The following is a 20,940-nucleotide window of genomic DNA, read 5'->3' as shown; positions in this document are numbered from 1 at the left end:
CGGCTTCAGCGGTGCCAGGTCGTCACGTGGTCCATCCACCCAGAGTGGAACGTGACTTCCGGAACCGCTGCCCCGACAGCCAGGACTGGTTTCCTAAACATGAAACACGTTTAAGATGCGCTTGTTGGGGGGCGGCCCGGGTGGCTCAGTGGTTTAGCGCCGCCTTCAGCCCAGGGCGTGATCCTGGGGTCCCGGGATGGAGTCCCACATCGGGCTCCCTGCATGGAGCTGCCTTCTCCCTCTGCCTGTGTCTCTGCCTCTCTCTCTCTGTGTCTCTCATGAATAAATAAATAAAATCTTTAAAAAAAAAAAAAAAAAGATGCGCTCGTTGGGTTCCGTGGACACACGTGAGCATCTCTCTGCTGAATCACTCAGCAGATAAAACGGGACGACGTAGGTCAGCGGTGCCCCTTCTGCAGCAGGGAACGGGGGTGAGGGGTGTTCAAAAGGCAGCGGAGGGGTCTCTGGACCTTCTCTGTGACTCTGAAAGCAACATGCAGGTCGTCGGCCGTCGCCAGTTGTATTAGGTTCGCTTGAAGCAGGAGAAAGGCCCCGGGTCCTCCCAGCTGCCCAGCCCCCGCCCCCCCACCCCCCGTCCCCGATCCCAGAGAGGGAAGGCGGCCCTGCGACCCCACAACCTCGTGGAGAGGAGCCCTCCCATCCCGGGTCCCCAGGGCCACGCAGTCCCTGTGACAAGGATGCACCCGGGGGTAGGGGCGGCCGCCGCAGGCTCTCCCGGGCCCCGCCACCCGGCCCAGAGCCAGCCCCTCGGCCCCGTGAGCGCCCAGGCCGCCTGGCATCAGAGCCCCCCTGAATCCGCCCTCGCTCCTCCTCGCCCCTGCTGTCACAGCACGGCGCCCGCGAGCGGCCACTGCGCCGCGGGCGGGACCCAAAGAAGCATGCCAGGCTCCATTTGAAGACGTGGCCCGTTTATTTGAACTGGCGGCATCGGTACATAGTGCAAACGTCTCTTTGGTAATGAACTGATTACAATGAACACAGGAAGGCGCTGGGCTGCTGGCGACAGTCAGGGGGTAAATAAATATGTACACTCGCCTCGCGTGGCCGCCGAGGGTCCCTTCGGGCGTGAGGACACGGGGAGCCCGCAACGTTACAGGCGCGGACGGCCCCTCCCCCGAGCACGCAGGCCCAGCCACACGTTCCCACCGGCGCGGGAGCCTCCAGACGCTCACGGGCCGCGGGTGCGCGGTCATCGTGTACCTGAGCAACTCCGTGACCCCGCGCTGCACACACGGCCGTCCACTCTCTCGCCCACACAAATCGGTTCTGACATTTGGTTACTCCACGTGACTCGGTATCTCCCAGGAAGCCCCTGCCCCACGAGACACCTGCTCGTATTTCCCACTTCACGTTCTGAGCACGAGAAATCGAGCTGGCAGCGTCTAAAGCCCCAGTGGGTGCGCTCGCCCCGCCCCGGGGTCGTGGCAGCCGGGTCACGGGGCTGGGGGGGCTCCTGCCTGGGGTCGGGCCGGACCAGGCTCTGAAGCTGCCCACCACGTGCCTGCCCGCCAGGAGCCCCCACCTCCAGGCCAGCACAGTGACCGCCACCCGGGCGCCCCCGCCGGGGACTTGCCGGCCACCACGTACTGAGACCACCCGCGTCCTCGGGGGCCCCCCACGCGGGGCGGGGGCCTGGGTGTGTGCTCCGCTCGGCGCCCGCACGCGGTGGGCACTGGGGTCCGGGCCTGTAGAGCCGCGCTGCTGCGTTCAGGGACACACTTCTCAGGACACAGGTGACTTCACCGTTTAGAACAAAACAGGAGGTTTTCGTCGATTAGGAAGAGAGTGACCATGAGGTATGAGAGCTGCTTTTCTCTCAATTCTAACACAGCTCTTGCGTAGCGGAAGTGATTTTTCTGCCATTCCTGACGCCTAAACACGGGCAACATTTCATACAACGTCATGCATTTTGGAAATACAGATGAGGTAAAGGGGTCGACTGCGTTTCTGTAAGGCACTCACACGACTCACACGAAGTCAGGAAGTCCCCAACGCCGACGCCTCCGTCGGGGGGAGTCCTCTGCGCGCCCCGGCCAGGGCAGGACGGAACACGGACGCCGGCCTTCCGTAGGAACAGGGCTTCGCGGGCGTCCACGCCAGGCAGCGTCACGCGAGTTGTGGCGAAAACCAACCCGTTTCTGCATGCGGCTTCCTGTCAGTCTCACGGGCGAGGTGCTGGAAGCCACGGGCGGGCGGGCGGGCGAGCGACTGAGCGGCGGGGCTGTCCCTCCGGGGACCACACACTGCTGCCTCGGCGGGGCCGCAGGGGCCCGCACCCCCACCCAGACCGTCACCCCTACGATCTGTCCTCCCTTTCTGCCGCGGCACGTGTCCTTCCGGCGGCTCCGCGACGCGCCCGAACCGCGGCTGGCTCTTCTGCGAGCTCCAGGTGTCAGAACCAAGCGGGACTCACTTTTGGTCGAGAAGAAACGGTGGTATCCAGGGAAGTGAATTTAGGAGACTAGATGACTTAACTGTGCAATTTAATAGTAGCACCAATATTTCATTAAAAACATTAAATAAAAACCTGAGAATCTAACGTGAAGTTAGGACACGTGTCTGTGGTTTCTCCTCCGAGCATGCTCTGGCCGAAGCACCCGTTCTCCACTGACACGGAAGGGGCCCCTCCCGTGCGCACGCCTGCGCCGGCCGTGGGGCTCGAGGACGCGCAGAGGACCCCGGAGGCCTCCCCGCGCCTAGGGCTTCCTCCCCACACCATCTCTCGGGCAGACCGGACAGCAGGCCCCGCGGGCTCTCACAGGCGCCGGGCACTCGGCGGGCTGGCAGGCTTCCACGAAGCAGGTGACCTGCCCGTCCTGGAGGAGAGAGGACCCGGACCGTGAGCTCCCGGGGCACGGCGTCGGCATCACCCCGCCTGTCCACCTTCTCGACCGTGCGTGGGTCTGTAACAGGGCTGGAGGGCCGCTGAGGAGCAGCTACGGACACCCCGCACTGCGTCCAGAGGACCCGCCCATCGCCCTGACGGCCCTCCGTCCCTGCAGAGAGCCCAGGACCACGGGGCCCGCCCCTGGGACCCCAAGTTCACGTCCGGGATGTCCACCAGGAGGTCAAAGGAGGGAGATGCTGCTGGACCCCGTGCCATCCCCGCTCTGCTGTCATTCCCAAACAGCACAACCACCGAGGACCCCAGGGAACCCTCCCCTCCTGGACCCTGGAACAAATCCCTGTGGACACCTCAGGCACCAGGCTGGCCCACCAATCTTCCAACCCACCTCCCCAGCCTCTGCCCTGAAGCCCCAGCCTGGACACCGTGGCCACTGCGGCCACCGCGGCGCCCCCGTCCACTTCTGTGCAGACCGACAACCGCCTGGCGGGCCCAGCTCCTCGCTGGCGTGAACAGCCCGTGGCCACCTGGGGCAGTGTGTGCAGGTCGGCCTTGCACGGTGCTCCGGGGGAGAGCCTCCGGCTTCTAAGAGGAGGGCCGAGGCCCCCAGGGCAGTGGGGCCACCTGGCGCAGAGCTTGGGGTCCTGGGGGAGGTCCGTGCACCCGTTCCCATGGCACAGCCCCGTACTCACACGGCACTCGCAGGCGGTGCACGCATCTCGCTTCCACTTGGCGCCGTTGGCGTGCGGCTCCCCGTCGGCATCCGTGCAGTCCGCGGTGCTGAGCCGGGACTCCAGCCTCTTTATCTGCAGCAAAGCAAAAAGGTGCAGCGGTCACTTCCGGCGACGAGCTCAGCCTGGCAAGTGCGTCTGTGCCTTCGCCTGCATTGACGCCTCCTGCTCAACAGGGATGCTTCAGATTCGCCCGTCACACAGCTGGTGGTGTCACACGGCACGGCCCTATGTGACACCGCCGCGTCGGGGGTCAGGGGGCACAGGCTACCCCACGGCAGCGGCCGGCAAGAGGACAGGAATCAAGGGAGAGGCTCCCACAGGCCTCAGCGGCAACCGCCAGGCACGATCACCTGCCCCAAGACTCCCGGCCGCGGACACCTGCGAGCGGCCACCAGCCCCGCCGCGGGCCTTCCAGGGCGCCCTCCTCCTCGCTGCCACTGGCCAACGGCCACACGGCTGGATGGCTTATCTCTCTGCACGTGGAGGGGCCGGCGGCCCACGAAACCCCTGCCTCATCTACTGGACCTCGAGGGGCGTTTTCCAGGCAACCGAATCTCCCGGCCCCCCAGAGGAGAGTGGACAACCCGGTGCGAACACCTGGCGATGCGTCTGCTCTGATAAAGGATGACGCGCCAAGACTGACTGGACACGCACACCGCCCGCAGCGGACACTGAACGCCTTCCACCCACTTCATGGAACAGTGCCGCGCAAAGCACGGCCTCCCAGGGATGTGACCCATGGTCTCCGTGGCCCGGGTCACCTGGCCCCGTGCGGCCTGCATCCCCCCGCCCGCAGCCGGGACCAGTGCTGCCCGCTCTCAGGTGGGCTCTGGAGGGAAGCTGCCTCCGGCACTCGGGCTCCTCAGCATAATCGATCTTGAAGTTCCCAGGGCTCAGAGTCGGGTCCCAAATCCTGAAGCCGCATCCACGGGCCGGGCAGGGCAGCTGGGGACGGGGAAGGGGGCCTCGGTGGCCGCTGACCAAATTTCAGCGGGAAGCCGGAAGAGGCAGGACGAATCTCGGCCAGCGTCTCCCTCGGAGACAATTAGAACATAGCTGCAAGTGTGCGAACCAGGCCGGGCCGTGCAGACGGAGAAGTGCCCACGAACTACCCACGTGTCCCCCGGGGAGCAGCCAACAGTCACAGCAGATGTTCCCCCTGCATTTCTCCAAACCTGCCGCCCCCAACCAGCAAGCAGCCTGCCCTGAAATGCAGGGTGAGCAGAGTGAAGGAGATGCACAGCGGTGCTGTTTCCTCCTGCAGGTGGAAGGAGCCATGAGGCCACAGCAGGGTTCACAGATGGGCGGGCCCGGGGGCACGGGCAGCAGCCCCCGGGGTGCGGTGGGGCAGGCAGACGTGTCATTTTCTGCAAAACCCTAAAAGTCCTCGGAGAAGAGCCCAGGGCGGAAACCCTTGGTGCCGGTCCCCTTCCCTGCACCGAGGGGCGCCTGACCACAAAATACCTCTGACCCTCCCTCGGAACAAGGAGTCAACCGACGTTCCTGAAAAAGCATCTTTGGAACAGGACCCCTGAGGTTTGAATTCTCCGTGGCCCTAATCCTGACCTACGGCCGCTGCGGGGCTCCGGGCTGCCCAGGACAGTACCTGCCGGCAGCCCACCGTGAGAGCCCCCCGGCCACCAGGAAGCCCAGGGCCAGGCCCATGTGGCCAGACGCAGGCCACAGGAGAAGAGCCACCAGGACAGAAGTGACACGCCCCAGACGTGTCACGCTCCCGACGAGGGAGCCGGGGACCACGTCATGCCAGCAGGGTCGCAGAGGCAAGGCCATCTGTGACGCGGGGCAGGGCGTGCAGCGACAGGTACCTGTTCTCTGAGGTCTGTGATGGTCTTTTGCATTTCCAGAACGAAGTCCTTGAAGTCATTGGCGCCCGGTACTTGTGGGTGCTCGCCCGAGGCGGCCGTGGCATTGCCCGGATGCTTCCTGCGTTTCCCGATGCTGCACAAGGAAGAAGCACAAGCCGCTCACAGACCTCAGCACGTCACACAGGCCGTGGGTCCCGGGGGCCACAGGCGCCCCGCCCCAGGACCCTGCCCCAAGGACGGCCGTACCTTGGGGTCCCTGCGGGGCCTGCTTCCCCGGTGGGCTCATCCTCCTGGTAGCTGAACTCCAGGGACCGCTTGCCTCGGAAGTGGTAGGAAAACGCGTTGAACTGTCCCCGGGTCCTGCAGTCTGAGGTGAGGTGGGGGGTGTGAGACGCCAGCTATCCTCCAGGAGCAATTGTGCCCATCCTGGGACGCGCCGCCTCGACGTCACAGCTTATCTACGACGCCAGCGTGGCCTCCCTCCTCCCTCCAGGGAAGGACAGCCTCTCTGGACCTCATCCTCCTGCTCCCTGGAGGCCCCAACCTCGCCCGGTCTCCTGGCCAACGGCCAGGGCAGCTTCCTGCTGGGACACCCCGCACCTGCTGTCCTCTCAACCCTGTGTTTCCTGCCCGCACGCAGAGGCCGAGCACTAGGCCAGGGCGTCCCCGTCCTCCGCAGCCGGGGCACCTTGTGCTCCCTCCTCCGGCCCCAGGCTCTGCTCCCTGGGTGCCCTCTGCTTGGCCCCGACTACACCATCCCACCAACACCCGGTTCCAGCCTGGGCCCCACCACCCAGGACTGTGGCCAAGGCTACGAACGGCCCTTCCCAAATGCTGAAGTGTCCAGAGCAGTGGCAGAAATCCCGGGAGGAGGAAAGGATGCGGAAAAGGCTGGCACGCTCCTCCCCGGGCCAGCCAGCCGTGACCGCCGCTGGAACGCAAGGACACCGCCGTGCACAGGACAGACCCGCAGACAACCCGTCCTCGCATTCTGGGATTTAACTTAGCAGCAACCAGCTTCCCACTCAAACCTGGCCCAGCTCCCGAGACCCCAGCCTGACACGGGTTCACAGGGTACAGGCCCCGGGAGGCCCCGGGTCGCGCTCCGAGGGGGAAGCGCTCATCACCAGCAGCGTTGGTGACCCGCAGCCCAGGCGGCCTCGGGGCGACAGGAGGTGCTCACTAGCGAGACCGACGGCCTTCACCTTCCCAACCCAGAGACCTTCCCGATCTCACACCTGGCAAACGCGGAATTCATGCTCCAGCCAGGTGACCCGCGTCCAGGTGCCTAGTGGGAGGACCAGCCACAGGGGAGCCTCCTGGAGCTGCTCAGAGTGCCAGCCCCGCCCACAGGGCTCCAACCCCGCCCCGCCCACAGGGTCCCGCCCCGCCCACAGGGCCCCGCCCCGCCCACAGGGTCCGCCCCGCCCACAGGGTCCCGCCCCGCCCACAGGGCCCCAACCCCGCCCACAGGGCCCCAACCCCGCCCACAGGGCCCCAACCCCGCCCACAGGGTCCCGCCCCGCCCACAGGGCTCCAACCCCGCCCACAGGGCCCAACCCCGCCCACAGGGCCCCGCCCCGCCCACAGGCCCCCCGGCCCCGCCCACAGGCCCCAGCCCCGCCCATGTCACAACCTGCACCTAATCTGAGAACCGAACCCTGGGAGGGTCCGTCTAGGCAGGGCAGGGGAAGGCCTGCCCAGCTCCTGCTGTGGACTGTGGCAGCCAACGGGCTGGGCGTGAGGCCCCCGTGTGGGAAGGGCGCACGTGTGCCCTGTGCTGCCCCTGCACACGCCTGTCATTCCTGGGGAGGGCGGAACACTGCCTGCGACCTCCTCTGCTAGTTTAGGGAAAAAGGCGTCTTCCCTTACAAACACAACACGTGCACATGCTTGTACAGACGGCGCATGCATATACACGTGCGGGCACACAGGCACACCTACACGTGTGTGCAGAAACACATGTATGCACATGTACTCATACAGACACAAGTATCACAGGGATTGAGGGAACAGTGATACGTGATAAAACTAACAACATACAGATCCAATGAAGTACATGAACCATTTATACTATTTTAAAATCAGTGCAATTACTTAAAAGCTGTGTGCATTTGTGTTTGCGTGTGTGTGCGTGTGCATGCGTGTGCCCCATCAATCCTCACAAAGGGGCAGTTTCTCACTTCAGAAGAAGACACAGAAACTGCCCACGCGGAGGTTCTCAGGGCTCTCCTGCGCGCCAGCGTCACGCCTCGCTCCACAAACGCGCTGACGGCTCTGCGGGAGCTCGAGCAAGCTGCTCTGTGATTTTTTAAATCGCAAAGTAAACAGCACCTGACATTTGGGCCCGTCAAACCCCAATTCTTTGTCTTTCTGCTATATTTCCAACGTGGCTTTTGACCTACAATGGAAGACAAAGCTCACGAAGCCTTCCTGACCCAGGGCAGTTCCGGACCTGGAGGGACAGCGTGGGGGTCTCAGCAGGTGCACAAGGGGACAGCGGCCCGATGACAAATCCCGCTGCCAGTGCCCATCTGTCCCGGGGCTCTGGGTTTTCTGAGACAACGGAAAACCCGGCTCAGCCGCCACCGAGCAGCAGGGGGACCCGGTAACACTATCAGGACACGGCGTTTTGGGATCCCTGGGTGGCGCAGCGGTTTAGCGCCTGCCTTTGGCCCGGGGCGTGATCCTGGAGACCCGGGATCGAATCCCACATGAGGCTCCCGGAGCATGGAGCCTGCTTCTCCCTCTGCCTGTGTCTCTGCCTCTCTCTCTCTCTCTCTCTCTCTGTGTGACTATCATAAATAAATAAAAATTAAAAAAAAAAAACTTTTAAAAAAAAAGGACACGGCGTTTTGTGCAGAATCGGCTTTGCCCAGGGGCTTCCGAAGAGCTGCTTCCTGCGGGTGCAAGGACCCAGCTTGCCGCCCTAGCCACCGAGACGCACGCGGAGCTGGACACACCAGCGAGGTTATTTCTTAAAAAAAAAAAAAAAAAAAGCTAAAACAAAACAAAAACAAGTTTCCCTTGGATGTAATAGTGAGAACGTGACTGTTTCGGGACGTGGGGTGGGCGGTAAACCGGCTGCATCTGCACGTGAATCCTAGACTATTACAAATCACGTGTGCCACACACCCGGGCGCCACATCTATGCCGTACACACGCATAGTATATTCACGCAGACAGGACAGCCCGACGGAGGCAGAGCCACAACCAGGTCAGACACCCAGCCACGCGCAGACGTGCGCAGAGCAAGAACAGTGCTAACCTGCGCCCTGGGCCCCTACCAAGGAGGACCCGCAGAAAGGAGGGGGCGGAGGGGAGGAGCTGTGGCCGCGACCCGGGGCAGGAGAGCGACCGGGGCAGGAGAGCAGCTCCCGGGGGCCCAGGACACGCCCAGCCTCCTCGACCGCGGTCAGACTGCAGTTTGAGTAAAGCCCCAATTACATCCGAATTAGGAGATGGTGACAGCGAGCCACAGCGGGACCTGGGGACACGGGGAAGCCGCAAGGACCCATCAGCCCCGGCTCACGACCCCTCACGACACGCTCCAGGACCTGTCGGCACAGGCGTTTGGAACGCGCAGCAAACGTGTCTACACAGTGAGTCTGACGTGTGCTGCGCTCCCTGGGGAGTGCGAGTCAGTGTCCCCCGCGGGCTCCAGACCCAGACCCAGCCGGGCCCCCCTCCTCCCTGCCCCGTGGGTGGCTGCCCCGAGCCGTGAGCCACAGGCGGCGAGGACGGCGCACCCTGCCCGCACCCCGGACGCGCACCTTCACAGCAATCCTGCCACACGCGCAGGTCCACCCTGGGAACTTCGTCACAGCTGCCGTACCCGTGGGGGAACTCAGCCACGCGGAACACGTCCCGCTGCACACGCGTGATGTTGTCGGCGTTGTCGCACAGAATCCTGGCCAGGGACGTCTGCTTGATCTGCGTCAGCTGCGCCGGGGAGAACACCCCCGGGTTTTCGTACCACAACCTGTGCTTCCCCGGGGCCAGAGGAAAGCAGAGAGGCACAGACACGGGTGAACGCCAACGCTCCCGGGAGGCCTGTCCCCGCGCGACGCCACCTAGTCGACGTGGACTCACGGGGCGACGCACGGGCCCGGTTCCCTTCTCAAGAAACAACAGAGAATCTGGGCTGAAGCCGGCAGACCGTCAGCATCGCCACCAACGGCTCCTGCCTCCCTGCGTCTCCAGAAAGGTGCACGCCTTCACCTGTGCCCTGCAGCACCTGTCTTCACCTGTCCCCGGGACACCTGCACTCACCTGTCCCCACGTTCCCTGCCTTCACCTGTGCCCTGCAGCACCTGTCTTCATGTGTCCTCAGAACACCTGCACCCACTTGTCCCCGTGGTACCTGCCTTCACCTGTCCCCTGTAGCACCTGCCTTCACCTGTCAACGTGGTACCTGTCTTTACCTGTCCCGTGGTCCTGCCTTCACCTGTCTCCATGATACTTGTCTTCATCTGTGCCCTATACCACTGTCTTCACCCGTCCCCATGGTAAACTGCCTTCACCTGTGCCCTGTGGCATCTGTCTTCATCTATCCCCAATGTACCTGTCTTCACCCATACCAGTGTACCTGTATTCACCTGTCCCCTGCAGCACCGGTGTTCACCTGTTCCTGTGGCACCTGCATTCACCTGATGCCTACATCACCTGCATTCACCTGTCCCCCAGACACCTACGCTCACCTGTGCCCTGTAGCACCTGTCTTCACCTGTCCCCTATAGCATCAGACTTCACCTGTCCTTGGGGCACCTGGGTTTACCTGTCCCCATCTCTCAAGCGCTTGAACTGCGTGCTCAGCAGACACATTAGGGTGGGCCCCAGCCGGCTGCCTGGGACCAAGTCTTCCACCATGAGGGCGGGGAATAAATCAATGTTGAGTGGAGATCCATATAACCTACCATAAAAAAGAAAAAAAAAACAATAAACAAGTGAATCCTTAAATTTGCTGAAGAAAGCTGTAAGCAGTGAATAAAGCAAACATGAAAAAAGTCCTCATTTTTTATTATTATTTAGCATATTTCCCACTTTCTGTTAACAAAGAAAAAGAAAATTCACTTCTATTCATTTAAAGCATCTATCCATATTTCTAAAAATCTCCATACTTTGTTTATATATACGTGAATAAAACACACACATGCACACATTTAAGTTTAGAAAAACCAAGCTGGTACAAAGAAAATTAACAAAAACCAAGCTGGTAGAAAGAAAAGTAACATTCCAATTCTCCATTCAGAAATAACCACCCCTGACGCTGTAACGTCTGCCCTTCCAGTGTCTTTTCATAAATACAAGTGAATAAACTTCATATAACTAAATGTAGACTCTTACTTTTTTATGTACCTTTTTTAAAGATTTATTTATTTATGATAGACATAGAGAGAGAGGCAGAGACACAGGCAGCGGGAGAAGCAGGCTTCATGCACCGGGAGCCGGACATGGGACTCGATCCCGGGACTCCAGAACCACGCCCCAGGCCAAAGGCAGGCGCTAAACCGCCGAGTCACCCAGGGATCCCCTTTTTTTATGTATTTTTAAGGATTTTATTTATTTATTTGAAAGAGTAACAGAGAGAGCACGCGGGCACGAGACGGGGAGAGGCAGAGCGAGGAGCAGCAGAGCCCGGCTGAGCAGGGAGCCCGGCATGGGACTCGAACCCAGGACCCCGAGGTCGCGGCCTGAGCCCCCAGGCGCCCCCAGAGGCAGATCTTTAAGGGACTAATTGTAACACCGGGGTTCCCACACTTCTTGGACTAACGTGCGGCCCGCGAGCCCACGACCAAGGGGCCCAAATGCTCGGGAACAAACACGCTGGGCGAACCCCTGCGGCCGCGGGGTCCCGAGCGCAAGAGGCCCCGCCGCGCAGCGGGGACGCCCGCGGCTGGGGCTCAGGCCTGGGCCCGCCCAGCACGGTCCGGGAAGGGCATGGGCCGCGGCGGGTCCCCGAGGAGCCGGCTGGGGGCAGGTATGGGCACCTGGGGGCCGCCACGCCGCTCGCCCTCCACGAGCCCCGCTGGCACAGCCTCCACGTCGGGAGCCGCTCCCCGCGAGGCCCGGGGCCGCCCCCTCTGCGGCCAGGCCCTGCGCCCTCCTCCCGCGGCCCGGAGGAGCCGGCCTCCAAGCGCGCAGGGCCGCGGCCGACCTCAGGGCGCCCTCCCCGTGGCCGCCGCGGAGCAACAGTGCGAGCGACTGTGCCGCCGCTAAGGTGGGGCGTGGTCAGGGGTCCCCGGCTCGCGGGGCGTCCCTCCTGGGCGTCCCTCCTGGGCAGCCCCCGCCCCTCCCCGCGGCCAGCAGTCCTACGGCCCTCCGCCCCCTCCACCCCTCCGCCCCACCCCTCCGCGGCCCTACTCCGCCCCTCTGCCCCCTCCACCCTTCCGCCCCCTCTGCCCCTTCCACCCCTCCGTGGTCCTACATCCCTCGCCCCTCCACCCCTCTGCCCCTCAGCCTCTCCACCCCTCCGCCCCCTCCACCTCTCCAACCCTAGGCGATCCTCCACACCTCCGCCCCTCCGCCCCCTCCGCCCCTCCGCCCCCTCCACCCCTCCGTCCCTCCGCCCCTCCACCCCCTCCGCCCCTCCGCCCCTCCACCCCTCCGCCCCTCCACCCCCTCCGCCCCTCCGCCCCTCCACCCCCTCCGCCCCTCCGCCTCCTCCGCCCCTCCGCCCCTCCACCCCCTCCACCCCTCCGTCCCTCCGCCCCTCCACCCCCTCCACCCCTCCGTCCCTCCGCCCCTCCACCCCCTCCGCCCCTCCGCCCCTCCACCCCCTCCGCCCCTCCGCCCCCTCCGCCCCTCCACCCCCTCCACCCCTCCGCCCCTCCGCCCCTCCACCCCCTCCGCCCCTCCGCCCCTCCACCCCCTCCGCCCCTCCGCCTCCTCCGCCCCTCCGCCCCTCCACCCCCTCCACCCCTCCGTCCCTCCGCCCCTCCACCCCCTCCACCCCTCCGCCCCTCCACCCCTCCACCCCTCCACCTCTCCAACCCTAGGCGATCCTCCATCCCTCCGCCCCTCCGCAGGGGCACTAGCGCCTCTGAGCCAGGGAAGCGAAGGGGGCAAAGGAAGGGAACGCGGGGCGGAATCCGCGGCCACCGGGACTAAAGGCGGCTCACTGAACCCCGCGGGCCCCGCCGCCGAGACTGCACCGGAGCGCGGTGCTCAGACCCCGAGGCCGGCGTGGGCCTGGGCGTGGGCGCGGGCCGGGACCCAAGGGGCTGGGGGCGCGCCGCGAGGGCTTCCCCGAACGCGCAGGGCGTGGCGGGAGCGGTCCCCGGGGGGCGGCGGGGCGGGCCCTGACCCCAGAGGGCCGGCGGGAGGAGCCTCGGCGGGAGGAGCCTCGGCGGGAGGAGCCTCGGCGGGAGGAGCCTCGGCGGGAGGAGCCTCGGCGGGAGCCGGGACACGTGGCCGCGGACGAAATGCAGGGTCAGCGCCAGGAAACCCTCCCCGGGCCGTTCCCGGCGGGAAACCAGGACTGCGGGCACGACGGAGGCAGCCCCCGGGGCGGGACCCCAGGAGGGCGGGGGCCGAGCGTGCGGGCCACGGGGGGCACGACGCGGAGCCCAAAGGAGGGGCCGGTGCCCGGCAGCGCCCACCCTCCTGGACGTGGCCCTGAGCCTCTGCCGCCTGTTGGGGAGGAACCGGGGGGAAGAACCGCAGCTCCACCCCGCAGCCACCCCCCCCCCCCCCCCCCGCGCAGCGCAGCTCCACCACCGCGGCTCCCCCCCCCGCAACTCCCCCCCCAGCTCCCCCCCGCCCTGCCACTGCAGCTCCCCCTGCAGCTAACCCCCCCCCGCAGACCCCCCCACGGCTCCACCCCCGTGGCTCCACTATGCAGTTTCACCTCCCCCCAAGCTCTATCCCCACCAGCCCCGGCACCCCGCAGCTCCCCCCGCAGCTCCCCCTCGCAGCCCCCCTTACCCTGCAGCTCCACTCCTGCATATGACCCCAGAGCTCCACCCCAGTGGCTCCACTCCACAGCTCCTCACCCCCCCCTGCAGCTCCACACCCGCAGCTCCCCCTCCCCCCGCAGCTCCACGGGGGGGGGGGGGGGCTCCACTCTGCAGCTGCCCTCCCCCTCTGCAGCTGCCCTCCCCTGGCAGGCCTTCCTTCCGCAGCTCCACCCCCATAGACACACACCCCACCCCCGCAGCTCACCCCCAGAGATCCCCACCTACATCCCCCAACCCTTCTCCCCCGCAGGACCCGCAGGCATTCAGGGGAGGCCACGGGAGCGTGCCCCCACAGCCAGGCTCCCCCAGGTGGGGCCCTTGTGCTCCCTGCGGCCAGTCCCCTCCCCCTGCACCAGCTAGCCCACCGCCCAACCCACCCCCCCCTGCAGTCTCCATGCTCGGGGTCCAGGGTCCCTTCCACTGCCCGCGGGGCTGCTCCCAGGCGCGGCCTTTACCTACCAAAGACGCCCCGCGGTCCCCGTGGACTCACCGTCTCAGCTTCTCCCGGATCTCAGGGTTCTTGATCTCGTTCTTCAGGTCCTCGAAGGTGTGGGCAGCCGACAGGTTGCAGTAGACCCGGTACTCATGGTAGGGCGGGATGCCGTGGTCGCGGCCCCGCTGGATGTTGATGGCGGCCAGGTCCAGGGCCACCGTGTGCGCCATGGAGAAGAGCCGCTCGGTGAGCTCCGTGTTCAGCAGCTGGGTGGGCACGCGCATCTTGCCCGCCACGCCGAACAGGCCCCTGAGCAGCGGGTCGATGCCGCCCTCGTTCACGATGCGGAACGGGGAGAAGAAGGCTTTGTGCAGGGGGACGTGTCCCTGCGCGATGGGCTCGAAGTCCTCGTCCAGCCGGTAGAGCACGGGGTTGATGAGCGTGTGGCCAAACCTGAAGGCGGCCGTGGCAAAGGCGTTGAAGATGCCGGCGTTGACGCCCGGGTCGTAGCCGCGGTACTCGCCCAGCACCTTCATGCCCACCTCGCCCAGCACCTTGGGCAGCCAGTGCTGGTAGGTGATGTGCTGCATCTGCGCACCCACGATCTTCCTGGCCTCGTGGTACACGGTGTCGCCGTCCCAGTGCGGGTTCAGGCCGAGCAGCTCGGTGGCCACGCGGTTGTGCTCCCGGAACCAGAGCGTGTGCATGCTGGTGAGGCCGAGCTGCTCGTTGGCGCGGTGGTCCCCGGCCAGGAAGCAGGGGATGGGGCTCTCGTGCTCGTCCCGCATGCACTCCGTGGGCGGCCCGGTGGCGAAGGGCAGCAGCGGCTTCCCTGAGCGCTGCACGATGCCCTGCCGCAGCAGCCCGCGGTGGCTGGCCAGGTCCCGGATGGCGCGCGCCTCGTGCTCCGTGCTCCCGTACACGTTGGAGGCGTCGATGTAGGAGGTGAGTTGGTTAATCTGCTCCCGCGGGTACACGGAGTTCATGAGCAGGGACGTCATGCCGCTGCCGCACACGGGGCTGGAGCGCACGAAGAACATGCAGCGCGCCCCGTTCCTGACGCGGGGGTCGTTGGGGGGCACGGCGACCGAGAAGCACGGGGGGTCGCTGCTGCACACGGAGCTGCAGTGCTGCCCGTCGGAGAAGCGGGCCTGGCTCAGGGCCACCACCGTGGAGTCCAGGTCGTGGTCCAGAAACTGGCCCCACTGCATCAGCATGTGGGTGAACTGCTCGTCGGGCGTGACGGTCTCCGTGCCGATGAGCGAGGTGGACACGAGCCGGGGCATGGGGAGCGCGTGCCCGTGGTACAGCCGGCCGGGGTTGACGCCCCGCGGCGTGTTGAAGCCGTTCTCGTACACGGCTTTCAGCAGGCGCTCGAAGGCGGTCAGCGAGGCGCCCCACATGGGGTGCTGCAGGTTGTTGCAGGTGCCGTCGTGGGTGCGGTACTTCTGGTGGAAGCACATGTCCGAGCAGTTGTTCACGCGCCGGTGCGCGGTACAGCCCGACAGGTTGGCGATAAGGCTCAGGTACTGGGGCGACACCAAGTCGTTGTAGTGGTAGCCTGCGGCAGAGGGGAGTGCCTTACTCCCCGGGGCGGTGGCACGACACGCGGCCCCAGCCCCCAGTCCTCCCCAGACCTGCCCGCTGGGAGGGGACGGCCCGGGTTCCACTCAGCAGGGAGGACCCGACATGCACCGGGGCCTGCTCTGGGGGCTGCCTGCAGACCCCCGCACCCGGGCAGGGGCGCGTGTGTGCACACGCACCCTCGGCCCACCCTGCCGGGAGCCCCTCACCACGACCTCTCTCCGCAGTGTCTGCTCAGAGCCGATCGACACGGACTTTGGTGTAATGGAACCGGGCCAGTCCCGACCTGTGGGGGCGGCTTCTGAATGACCCCCCACGGGGCGGGAGGCAGGAGGAGTCGCCATCAGAAGCGGGCGCCGGCGGGCTGCGGGAGGCCCGGGACACCAGCTGTGCGCCCCCAGGCGCTCAGGCTCAGGCACCCCCGGACGCTGCGTCAGCAGGCAGCTCCCCGACACGGGCTCAGACACTGGGGCATGGGTGCCAGCAGCCCCGGCGGTTGGGGGTCGCGGACAGGCCCCGAGGGAGGTCCCCTCCTGCACCGTGCCCAGGGGCCCCGGCTGTCTAGGCTGTACACGCAGGCCGCCCCATGTCGCAGACGTGTGATAGCCGGGGCTGCAAGCAGCTGACGACGCTGCGCCCCGCGCCTCTGACAAAACCGGGCAGCGGGTCACCGCGGAGCACGAACCAGTCCCGATGATGGCCACGCACCAGGAATCCCGCCAACCGCCCCGACCGCCTCCGACCACATCGGCCCGTACTGCACGCTAGAAACGGGCACTGTCCCTGGACACACACAGGTAGCCACCCGCGAAGACACTAGACGTGAGGACGGGTAGTGCCCGAGAGCCCGGGACACAGGGATCCCGGGGGGCTGTCGGCAGGCGGCTCCGATGGTCTCTCTCTTCTGCTGGGATCATGACACCGGCTTTGTGGAAGCAGGACCAGAGACCCAGGGAGCTGCATCACAGTGCACGCCTGGAGCTTCCGGAGGTGAGACAGCTCCTCCCCCCCCCCCTCCTCTGGGTCACTGAGCGTCACCTCTGGACTTACAGCCCCCAGGGCAGAGACCCTATCACCTGACTCCCCACATTCAGGCAGCAAGTGATGTCACCTCCACCTTCCAGCCACATCTGGAGGCGCTCCACACGCCAGGCACCTCACTGCCAGCAGGTTCCTCTCTCCTGGGACACCCCACGGACACCTGCCACTCCGGGCCCCGTGGGACACCCACGGACACCTGCCACATCAGGCCCCCCGGGACACCCATGGACACGTCACACCGTCACCCCTTGGACACCCATAGACACCTGCCACACCGGCCCCCCCAGGACACCCCATGGACACCTGCACACCGGGCCCCCTGGGACACCCCATGGACACCCCACAGACACTTGCCATGCCAGGCTCCCTGGGACACCCCATGGTCACCTGCCGCCCCGGTCCCCCTGGGACACCCCACGGACACCTGCCATTGCACATTTGTATCCAGGAACGCTCAATTCTTAAGGACGTTTCCACCCCGATGGCAAGATGGGCCCACTGACAAGTCAGGAGACCCCGGAGCTCCGCGCACACGCTCACGAGAGCTTTAAACGGCCGCTCGCTACCGAAGGAGAAGGGAGGCTCCGACAGGGTGGAAACCCTGGCTGCTAGCACCTGTGCCGGCAGCAGGTCCACGCGGCACCAGGGCAGCCCGACGCCCCTGTCCAGGTTTCCCGCACCACAGCCGAGTGGCCAGGTCCCAGGGGCCCGACCCTGCCCGGGAGGCGGTGGCTGCAAGACCCAGCATGGCCCACACCTGGGCAGGCATGTCCTCACTCAGCAGGGCATGGGGGAGCGGCTGGCGCTCGGGGGTGGGGGGGGTAGGGGGGACTGACTTGTTCCGTTCAGGTCGACCATGAGGCCGTGCTGCACGTGCTCCTGAATCAGCTGCAGCGTCCGCTCAAATATCTCTCCCGCGCGCGCCTGCTCCACGGTGTAGGGGTCTCTCGGGTAGCGGAACAAGGCCAGCAGGTCGTTGGGGGTTCGGGGGCGGCTGCCAGGGGTCAGGAGCACACGGGGAAGACAGAAGAAACGTTTGAGGACAGAAATCAGTCTCATCCAAAAATATAATTATTGCCACTAAGTATTTCTGTAGCTACTTTTCTAGAGACGTGATGTTGCGTACCTTACTCATCCCAAGTGGAAGGCATCAAACACAACAAAACCAAAGACACTAAAAACAAACAATTAAGTCAATAGAGAAAACACAGGTCATCTGTTCCAGTTACGATGCAGAATAAAACGCTTAGGAGCTGCCAACGAGCTACGCTACGGCCTGAGGGCCTGCTCTCGGGACGAGACCTCCTAGAACGTGTGCTCTGTGGCTCCTACTCAGGGCGCGGCTCTGGGATCTGACCCCCACGACACCTGATGCCGACGCCGATTACGTCGATGCTCAAACTACAAGGTTTTCCCTCAGACGCAACAGGTCCCGGCTCTGCGCCCCCCCAGAGGCCGAGCGAGCGGAGGTGTGCACGCGCCTCCGCCCCCGCTGTACCTGTCAAACAGGTGTGTGCGGGTCGAGTTGATGGCTCTGTCCACGGTCGCAATCGCTTCCACAATTGAGGTGGCCACGAACGGGTCGCCGTTTCGACTGACGTCGGGAACTGGAAAACAGGAAGCCGTTCGTTACAAAAAACTGCCCCCGCGTGCCTCCCGTGGTAGCCTCTGCACGTGCTGTCGTTTACACGTGAGGCACGCGGTCCCCGCGTCCTGTCTCGCACAGCGAAGCTGCAGTCACCCCAGGGGCCAGTTCCCAGCAGGACACACATCACAGACCTTAGTCCTGACATCACGCGATGCCCCTAAGACGACGGGAAAGGGGACACTGAAAGGGACAGGGCAGTTGTCCCGGCAGAGCGGGGCTGCAGGTGCTCTGGGCAGCACGGCCGGTGGCCTGCGACCCTCGAGCTCGGTCCTTCCCGCCGAAGGCCAAACCCTCCCCGACACGGATTCCTGACATGGATCCCCGTCACCACCCGGGTGGACCACCACCCACACACGCGGGAGCACACGTGCACACGGCTTAGCCTGCGACCCTCTGAAGCTGTGCCAGGTTTTCTTCTTTTAAAAGATTTTAATTAAAAAATAAATAAATAAAAAATAAAAAAATAAAAGATTTTAATTGGGCAGCCCCAGTGGCTCAGTGGTTTAGCGCCGCCTACAGCTCAGGGCGTGATCCTGGAGACCCGGGATCGGGATCGAGTCCCACGTCAGGCTCCCTGCATGGAGCCTGCTTCTCCCTCTGCCTGTGTCTCTGCCTCTCTCTCTCTCCTCTCTGTGTATTCTCATGAATAAATAAATAAAATCTTAAAAAAGAAGATTTTAATTTATTTATTTGAGAGAGAGCACGAGTGGGCGGAGAGGGAGAAGCAGGCTCCCCACTGAGCAGGGAGCCCCACGCGGGACTCGATCCCAGGACCCCGAGAGCGTGACCTGAGCTGACGGCAGGCGCCCCACCACTGTGCCCCCGGGTGCCCCTGTTCCTCACTTCCTACTCCCGTCTTTCCTGTCCCTGGATACCACAGCTTCCGAACAAAATACCCCCACCTGGCCAATCGGCCGCGGCCGGTGCCCACGGCACCAGGGACGCACTCGGCCAGCGGCTGCACGGCCCTCCCTCGGCTCGCCGCCTTTCCACGGAATTTGGCGCCACTGAAAGGACCTAGAGCAATGCTTCTCACTTGGCCTGGGGATATGCTTCCTCCCCATGGGATACACTGCGTTCCCCCCTCCCCCAGGATACACTGCCTCCCCCTCCGCCAGGATACACTTCTTCCAGACTGGGATACACTGCCTCCCACCTGGGATATCCTTCCTCCCGTGTGGGATATCCTTCCTCCCACCTGGGAAATCCCTCCTCCCACCTGGGATACATATACTTCCTCCGCCTGGGGTGTCCCTCCTGCCGACTCCTCACACCTCCGAGCCATCCTTTGCAGGGTCAGGCTCATTCTCTGTCCTCGTCTGACCCACAGGTCCCCAGACCTGACTGGTCCCCACTCTGGCGTCCCGACACCCACTCTTCCTTGGTCCACTTAGGGGGGTGTGGCCACTTCCTCGTCCCGCCAGAGCCGCCGGGGCCCAGCTGCCAGCCGCCTACCTGCCCAAGGCTGCCCCTGGGCGATCCCGTCGGTGCCATGGTCACCCACCAGCCCTGACCTGTGGACACAGAAGTCGACACCCCTTCCCTGCCGGGTCTGCCCTGCTCTGTCGGCCAGGTTGGCAGCCACAGCGGCGGCCCGTGGGATCTGCGGCCAGTCACTGGGCTCGCTGCCTCCTCGCACCTGTCCCTACGGCCGGTGCCACTGCTGAGCAAAGCAGACCACCCACAGACTTCCCACGTACGTGGAATAAGAACCAGAGGACAGCGTGGCCAGCAAGGCCCCAGACCGGCCGGCCTCCCCGGGGCCACCCCGGGCCTCCTGGTTTTCGACGCATCCAACCTCAGGCTCCGCAGTGGCCGCTGCACGTGGCTCGGCTTCTCAGAATTTGCTGGGGTGGGTGGTCCTCTCCGGGGGCCTCCCCCCAACCCCACGCTCCCGGCTGGAACCTACTGGTGGCTTTGCTGCTCCTCGTCCCTGCGCCACCAGCATCTCCACGCTGAGCGGGAAGGGGCTGCCTAACGCGACCCTCGGGTGCACCCCGACACTGGGCACCCTGCACAGAGCCCGGTGCAGCCGCCCCTGCGCACTCTGCAAACCCGACCCTCTCACCGCTGCCGGTGAGCCGCTCCAGCGTCTGAACCATTCACCCGCCCGCGCACCACGTTGCTCAACAGCATTTCCTCATGTAGAAACTCCCACTTGGTTTGTCTCCAACGGAGCCAAATTTACTAAGGTGTGCAACCTAATATTTTTATGCCAAGTGGTAGACAAATGAATCAGATGATTTTACACATTTTTGTGACTGATATTTCATTATTACAAACAACTTGGATTTGTTTTTCTCTAAATGATAATCACAAAGATAATTTGAAAATATATACCTACCTACCTATCTTTACAAAAAATACAGGAAATTCACCCAAACGTCAATGGTGGTTATTTCTTGGAAGCAGGATCATGGGTAGGAGATTATTTTTAAATCTCATATGTAAGTAATTTGTATCAAAGTAATATTTTTTTGGTATCAAAAATTGTAACTGAAAAAACTAATATCACAGAACTCATCAATCTAATTTTACATCCATTTCACACACCATATACAATGAAAAAATGGTATTTTTCCCTTTAAAACCCCCCTAAACCAGGCTCCCAGCTATTCCTCTATGGCTCCCATTTGGTGAGCACCCACGGGCTTCAGGCACCGGCGGGTGCTGGGCACACAAGCCCACCAGACCCCGTCCCACCTGCGGGCGCTTGAGTGGGAAAGGCAGCCACACACACGGCCCAAGTGAAGGATGTGGACGCTCAGGCCGGGCCGCCCAGGATGGCACAGGGGAAGCTGGACGGGATGGGATGGGTGTGAGATGTGAGTCTGGGTCAAATCTGAGACT

General features: G+C 64.1%; 1 protein-coding gene across 2 annotated transcripts in view; it reads right to left on the bottom strand.

The window, feature by feature from the left end:
• Positions 1 to 912: 912 nt before the first annotated feature.
• The window catches only part of PXDN (peroxidasin), a 72,317-nt gene continuing 52,289 nt past the window's right edge, over positions 913 to 20,940 (bottom strand). For both annotated transcript variants that reach the window (XM_077844305.1, XM_077844306.1), the window contains 9 exons: positions 17,941 to 18,049; positions 17,279 to 17,436; positions 13,875 to 15,378; positions 10,204 to 10,338; positions 9,200 to 9,408; positions 5,673 to 5,793; positions 5,427 to 5,559; positions 3,559 to 3,672; positions 913 to 2,837 (listed from right to left, as the gene is read on the bottom strand). In XM_077844305.1, the coding sequence (XP_077700431.1) occupies positions 2,718 to 2,837; positions 3,559 to 3,672; positions 5,427 to 5,559; positions 5,673 to 5,793; positions 9,200 to 9,408; positions 10,204 to 10,338; positions 13,875 to 15,378; positions 17,279 to 17,436; positions 17,941 to 18,049 (2,603 nt within the window). In that variant the 3' untranslated portion in view covers positions 913 to 2,717. The remainder of the gene's footprint in view (positions 2,838 to 3,558; positions 3,673 to 5,426; positions 5,560 to 5,672; positions 5,794 to 9,199; positions 9,409 to 10,203; positions 10,339 to 13,874; positions 15,379 to 17,278; positions 17,437 to 17,940; positions 18,050 to 20,940) is intronic.

Source organism: Canis aureus, chromosome 12 (assembly GCF_053574225.1).
Source record: "Canis aureus isolate CA01 chromosome 12, VMU_Caureus_v.1.0, whole genome shotgun sequence".
In the NCBI taxonomy this organism is placed as follows: domain Eukaryota; kingdom Metazoa; phylum Chordata; class Mammalia; order Carnivora; family Canidae; genus Canis; species Canis aureus.
This window is presented reverse-complemented; position numbering and strand designations above follow the sequence as displayed.